Source organism: Chelonoidis abingdonii, chromosome 2, assembly GCF_003597395.2.
Source record: "Chelonoidis abingdonii isolate Lonesome George chromosome 2, CheloAbing_2.0, whole genome shotgun sequence".
Classification (NCBI taxonomy): Eukaryota; Metazoa; Chordata; order Testudines; family Testudinidae; genus Chelonoidis; species Chelonoidis abingdonii.
The window spans coordinates 66,270,195-66,276,534 of record NC_133770.1 but is presented as its reverse complement, the minus strand read 5'-3'; the positions used below and the strand labels follow the sequence as shown (position 1 = coordinate 66,276,534).

At 39.4% G+C, this 6,340-nt stretch overlaps 1 protein-coding gene across 9 annotated transcripts in view; it reads right to left on the bottom strand.

Annotated features, from left to right (window-relative positions):
* Window positions 1-273: 273 nt before the first annotated feature.
* The window catches only part of CBX3 (chromobox 3), a 15,865-nt gene continuing 9,798 nt past the window's right edge, over window positions 274-6,340 (bottom strand). For all 9 annotated transcript variants that reach the window (XM_032773831.1, XM_032773834.2, XM_032773836.2 and 6 more), the window contains 2 exons: window positions 2,194-2,288; window positions 274-934 (listed from right to left, as the gene is read on the bottom strand). In XM_032773831.1, coding sequence (XP_032629722.1) covers window positions 808-934; window positions 2,194-2,288 — 222 coding nt within the window. In that variant the 3' untranslated portion in view covers window positions 274-807. The remainder of the gene's footprint in view (window positions 935-2,193; window positions 2,289-6,340) is intronic.

Genomic DNA, 6,340 nt, shown 5'->3' with positions numbered 1-6,340 from the left:
TGTTAGGGGAATAACAAAAAACAAACAAACAAACAAACAAACAAACAAACAAACAATCCTTCCTGCACAATACTCAGCCCTTGTTTACCAAGTCAGAAGAAAAGTCAAAATCAGATCTCTTTTTAAAAGGGAAATTGTAAATGTTAGACATGAGTCTACTGGGTCAACCTCCAATGAAATATTTTGATGAACTGAAGACTAATTCAAAGCTCAATCACACTACTTCATATTATATACTACAGTTTAAAAGAAAATAAAATCAGAGTATTAGTATAAAGGAAGAATATAAAACTATTTTATTGACCACTGTTCACCAGTATTTACAATGAAGTAAACAATATACAGTATGATAACATTCAAATTACTACGAAGTTAATTTTCACCTGGTCTCTTTGGGACTACATTACCTCAAATACTAAAAAGAATGGTTCTACATGTTACAGGGCTAGGTTGGGGTAAAGAAGATACATGCACATCAATAGCATAGAAGACTATAAAACATCTGTCAGTTTGTTTAAACATTTGCTATGATTCAGTAATAACTATGGAGGATCGTGAAGGTTTATAAAAGCCGTTACCGAATATGGAGGAAGTAGTATCAAATGCTGTCCTGTCATTAATGAAGCCAGTTGCAGAAAGCCTTTATTTACTTGCTGTTGATGCAAAACACACTACTTCAAAAAACAAACATATCAAACTCAATTCTCATTAGAATGTAGAGGTTTCTCACATTGCTAATAAATCAAAGACTAAAATCAAAATCCAGGTTTTAATATTCATATATATATAAAAACGTAATGTAAATAATTATTGTGCTTCATCTTCCGGACACGAATGCCAAGTTAGTCGCTCTTCATAAAAAGCAATTACAATCTGAGGACATTTCATGTTAGCTTCTTTGGCCAGCACCAAGTCTGCCTCATCTGAGTCTTTCCTAAGAGGGCAGGGTTTAAAAAAAACAAACAAGTCTTGAGTTTAAGAGCTATTACTAAACCAGACATGTTTGAAATTGATATTAGAATATATTTCATGATCAAAAAGAATAGGTATGAGTTTAAATTTTAGACAAATCTATCCTTGTTAATCACCACTAGCAACTTTCCAGAGGCCATCACTCTGAGAAGGTCCTCTTAAAAGGACATCAATTAAAGATCACAATTTCTAGTTAATAGTTTCAATACAGCAGTCCCCAGTTTTCCCTGCCAATTTGTGTCTTACAGTCACATTTCCCCTCAATTAAAAAAAATGTTTCTCTTTCCAGAGAGATCCACACAGACAAAAAAGGAAACACTGCACAAAGAAAACTGACTACACAGTAACAAAGGATAGCCTGTCTAGTATTATGTATTGCTTCTAATTTCGTATAAAACTTTTCAGGTGTCACGGACAGTTAATTGACAGTGTCACTCTGGGTAAATCTGACAATCACAAACTATTAAATCCAATTGGAACACATGCAATAATTCTTTTTTTTTTTTATCAGATTGCAACTTCTGAACCTGTGTCAGAGTGAAAGAAAATACAAGACAGTTGATGCCTCTGTATTTTAAAAGCTTTTACTGATTTCACATGCTTGCTGCACACCTGCATATTAGAAGTAGGCTTGTTGCATATAAAGTATAATATAAGCTAGCCACAAAGACAGGAAATAAAGAACAAGTTCTCTCACTTTTGTTGTATTTTTCTGTGCTGTTTTACTCCTTCATTTAATAATGCTACAGAAATTCCAAATTGCAACAACCTGAATTTTATATACATCCCAAACGTCACATAGCCATACCTGAGGTTTTTAAGAGGACATTTTAAGAAGACTCATCCTCTTAATGAGTAACAGAGTCTTTAAGTGCAAATCTTTAAATGTCTCAACATGGCAAACAAGTGAGACTGATATTTTGGGGAGAACTCAGTTGGACTTCATTGGGAGCAAAATTAGACATTTAAATAAAGGGATGGAAGCTACCATTGCACTGTCCACACTCCTGCGCCAAAAAGCATGAATTCAGTCCCTCATTAGTTTGACCAATGAAGTATTAGAAATGAGATTCCATTCTTACTCTACTTACTATTTGCTCAGGACAGGTATTCCCAAACACAGAAACAAGTAAATTGTCATCTTCCTGTCTCACTCCAAAAAGGAAATAGTTTCTCACCAGTTTAAACACTATGGATCAGAGGTGTCTGTACATCACTTACCATTTCATGAGAAACATAAGTTCTCCGCTGCTATCTGTGGCTCCAATTATCCGCTCAGGATCGAGACCTCTTGCAAACCCCCTTGGTTTATCAACCTATTAAAAAGGTTGAAAGTCGCATCTATTTAACATTAATTTTACATCATTTTAAGGCAAGTGTCAGAAAAGTTATAGCTTACATCAAGTCAAGATTTATTTTGTCATTTTACTCTTTAGAACAGTGGTTCTTAACTTTTACTGCAGCCTGCACCCCTTTGGTTCTCAAAAATATGTTCTCACATCCCCTATTAAAAAGCATTGAAGTACTGTATATATTTTATCATAAGCTGATTTGTTTATAAGCCGACACTCCCCCACGCCCAGATGGATAAGTAAAAATGGAAAATTTTACGATCCATTCAGAAGCCGACCCTATAATTCAGGGGTCAGCAAACTTTGGCTTTCGAGCCATGAGGATAAGCCGCTGGGGGGCCGAGATGGTTTGTTTACCTCGAGTGTCTGCAGGCACAGAGGTAAACTTAAGTAAATAAAGTATCTCGGCATGCCAGCTGCTTACCCTTACAAGCCAGGACAGCAACTGGTGGGGAATTTTTTGGGGGGGAGGGGGGCAGAAGGGGACAGGGAGAAGTTCGGAGTCATGGGGGGTGGCCACAGGGGTTACTCCCCTATGATCCCACCCCTAGGCTGGGACCCGCACACTCTCCCCATCCCTTTCCAGTTTATCTGGGAAGGATGTCTCTGGCCTGGCTAGAGCTGCTCCAGCAGGCTGGGCAGCGTGGCTGCAGCCTGCTCTGCAGGCCAGACTCGGCAGCACGGCCGCAGCATGTTCCAGCAGGCTGGGCTGGGAGGCTAAAGCCTGATCCAGGTGGCGGGGCCAAGCAGCACAGCTGCAGCTGCTGCAGAGGCTGGGGGGGAGAGCAGCCTGGCCAGAAGCAGAGAGACTCTGGCCCCGCCTCTTCCCTTCTGGCTGTGCTGCCTCACCTTGCTCCCTCTGTTGGAGGGAAGAGCAGTGTCCCACTTCTCCCTCTCTATAGCCATTCATAAGCCAACCCCCTTCTCTGGTGCTTCCCTTTCTTACTAAAAAAAAGTTCTGCTTATGAACGAGTATATACGGTAGGTGAGTTCTTTAAACCTAGATATATCATAACTACAGAATGAAAGAATTACACATTTTAATTTTGCAGTTAAAATTTAAAATGGTAATAGTTAAAAAATGCATAATGTTAAATACATTGTTTCATCAAACCCAAGTAGTTGTATTTATGTGCCTGTGCTTAATTTGTTTCTGATGATTTACCATCTAAAAAACCTGGCATGTCTCGCACCCCCAAAAGGGCATCTCGCACTCCCAGGGGGTGCATGCACCCCAGGTTAAGAACCACTGCTTTACAATGAGCCACTGAATTAGTTAAATTTAGCAAAAGAGATGAATGTACATCATTAATATACACATTTATTTCAGAAAACTAGATAAGGCAGGAAGCATCTTTGTAGTGGAAGCTTAGTGTAAAGGTCAGGGAACATCATAGCATCCTTTAGTTCACCTGTATGAGTGTATCAGTGACATGCAAACTGCAGCCAATTTCCTGAGTTGAGGAGCACGGCCAAAGCTCCAAGTTAGAAGTGATTTCTGCAGAGAAATTAAAATCCAAGCCTGCAAACAGTTACTTCCTCTTGAAAAAAAATCAGCGATGTCAATGGTACCATGCAGGAATAACTAAGAGTATGCAGTCATTGTTTACAGGACCATACCCTTAAGACTAAACAAAAAAATCCCTCTTATTTTATATTACAATTTTTAGAATAATTTAATTTGCTTAACATTCAAATGTAAGAAGACTGTCTATCACTTTATAAGGCAGGCTACAGTTTAGTAACAAGTATTTTTGGTAAAAGTCATGGACAGGTCATTGGCAGTAAACAAGAAGTCACCCCCCCATGACTGATCCCTGACTTCACTGCTCCCAGAACAGTGGCTGGTGTGGCTCGGGCAGCTGTAGGGTCAGCCGCACCAGCTGCTGCAGAGGACATGGAGGTCCCAGAAACTCAAGGAATCCGTGACTTCCAAGATCTCCATGAAAGACCCGTTGCCTTACTTATAAGACCTACAATGTAGACAGTTCTACCAACTTAAGTGTCTCATGTCAAATTTTGTTTTTATAACTAATGGCCACTGTCTACTTTTGTGCATCAGTAATAAAAAGGTAACGAACAGCTCTAGCTAGAGATGACAAGATACCTTTTTCCTCCCTTTGATGGTCTTAAATGGCAATGGTGTCTTTTCCCCTACCCCTATTTTCAGATGCAGACATGAAAGGATTTTAGTCCAGTTATTACCCATGAGATAATTACTTTGAAGTTAAGTCATTTAAGACAAACTAATCAACACCATCCCTTTAAAGTACCGCACATTTAGAAGATGTGAGAACAGATACAGGAGTTGATTTCTTTGACTTTCAAGAGTTATCAACTTTTACTGTTTTAGTTCATAGGAAAATAGGAATTGCCATATTAGATCAGATCCAAGATCCATCTAGTCCAGTATGCTATCGGACAATGGCCAATACCCGATGCTTCAGAGGAAGGTATAAAATCCACACAGTAGGCAGACATGAGATAATATGCCCCCAGAGGTCTCAGCCTGACCTCTAATTGCCAAGATTTAAAAAAGGGGTTGGACATGGGTATCAGGAATATCCAGATTAATGATAAATTTTGTAAGGGACACTAATACTTCAGGACCCAAGTTAATATCTTAAATATTTGGCCTGAGTGATTTCCTATTGTAATGAATTCAACAGTTTAATTATCCATTGGGAGAAAAGTATTTCCTCTTACTGTTTTTAAATTTCCCACCTTTTAAATTTCATTGAACATCCCTTTGTCATTGTGTTATAGACTTTGGAACTCTTGTTTCCTATCTACCTTCTCTATACCGTCACCTAATGTCTATACTTTTATCATGTTCCCTTTTAGTTGTCTCCTTTCTAAAGTAAATAATCCCAACCTTTCAATTTCTCTTCATATGAGTTTATCTATGCCTTTGATTGGTCTCAGTGCTCTTCTCTGAGGCCCCCCCCCCCCCAGTTGTACAATATCCTTTCTGAGATGGGGTGATCAATACTATATACAGTATTCCATATGAGGCCATACACTGATTTATATAAAGGAATTATAATACTTGTATTATTTACCATCCTATCCCCAATGCCAGCGGTTTTCAAACTTTTTTTTCTGGCAACCCAGTTGAAGAAAATTGTTGATGCCCACAACCCAACAGAGCTGGGGATGAGGGGTTTGGAGTGTGGGAGGGGCTCATAGCTGGTTCAGAGGGTTGGGGTGCAGGAGGGTACTCCAGGTTTGGGGAGTGCTCAGGGCTGGGGCAGGGCTCTGGGTAAATGCTCTGGGGTGGGGTTGGGGATGAGGGGTTTGGGGTGTAGGAGGGGGCTCTGGGTTTGGGAGAGGTTCAGAGCTGGGGATTGGGGCACAGGCTAACCTCTGGCAATTCCCAGTCAGTGTCACAGCCGGGGTGCAGCGGCAGGTCACGACCCGCAGTTTGAAAACCACTGCCCTATGAATCCTAACTTTTAAAAAAAAAAAAAAAAAAAAAATTATATCACAGCTGAACAAATTTTTTTCAATAAATGACACCCAGGTCCCTTGCCTGAATGAATAGTTACTTTAGAATCCTGCAAGACATTTAAGTTTTTCCCCTCCAATATGCATTATTTTGCACTTGTCAACAATGAAATCATTCACCATCACGTTGCCTATTTATCTAGTTTGTTTAGGTCTTTCTGAAATTCTTCAGCCCCCTCTGGTCACGACTAACCCAAACATCTTTTTCATCTGCAAATGTTAGTAGCAATACTCACCCCCCTTTCCAAATCATTAATATATTAAAACACTGGACCTAAGACAAAACCTTGAGGCACTGTACCCCATTGATTATATTTATTCACTACTTTGTCATGTTCAAATATATTAGTGAGACAACTTTCTTTTGCACAAGCCACACTGGTTAGACTATCATATCATGAGCTTCCAGGTGTTTTGTCATTCCGTTTTAAAATTATTGTTCTAAACCAATTTTCTAGGTATAAATGTATGGCTTGTCTATAACTCCCTGGATCACCTCTAGAATTTTT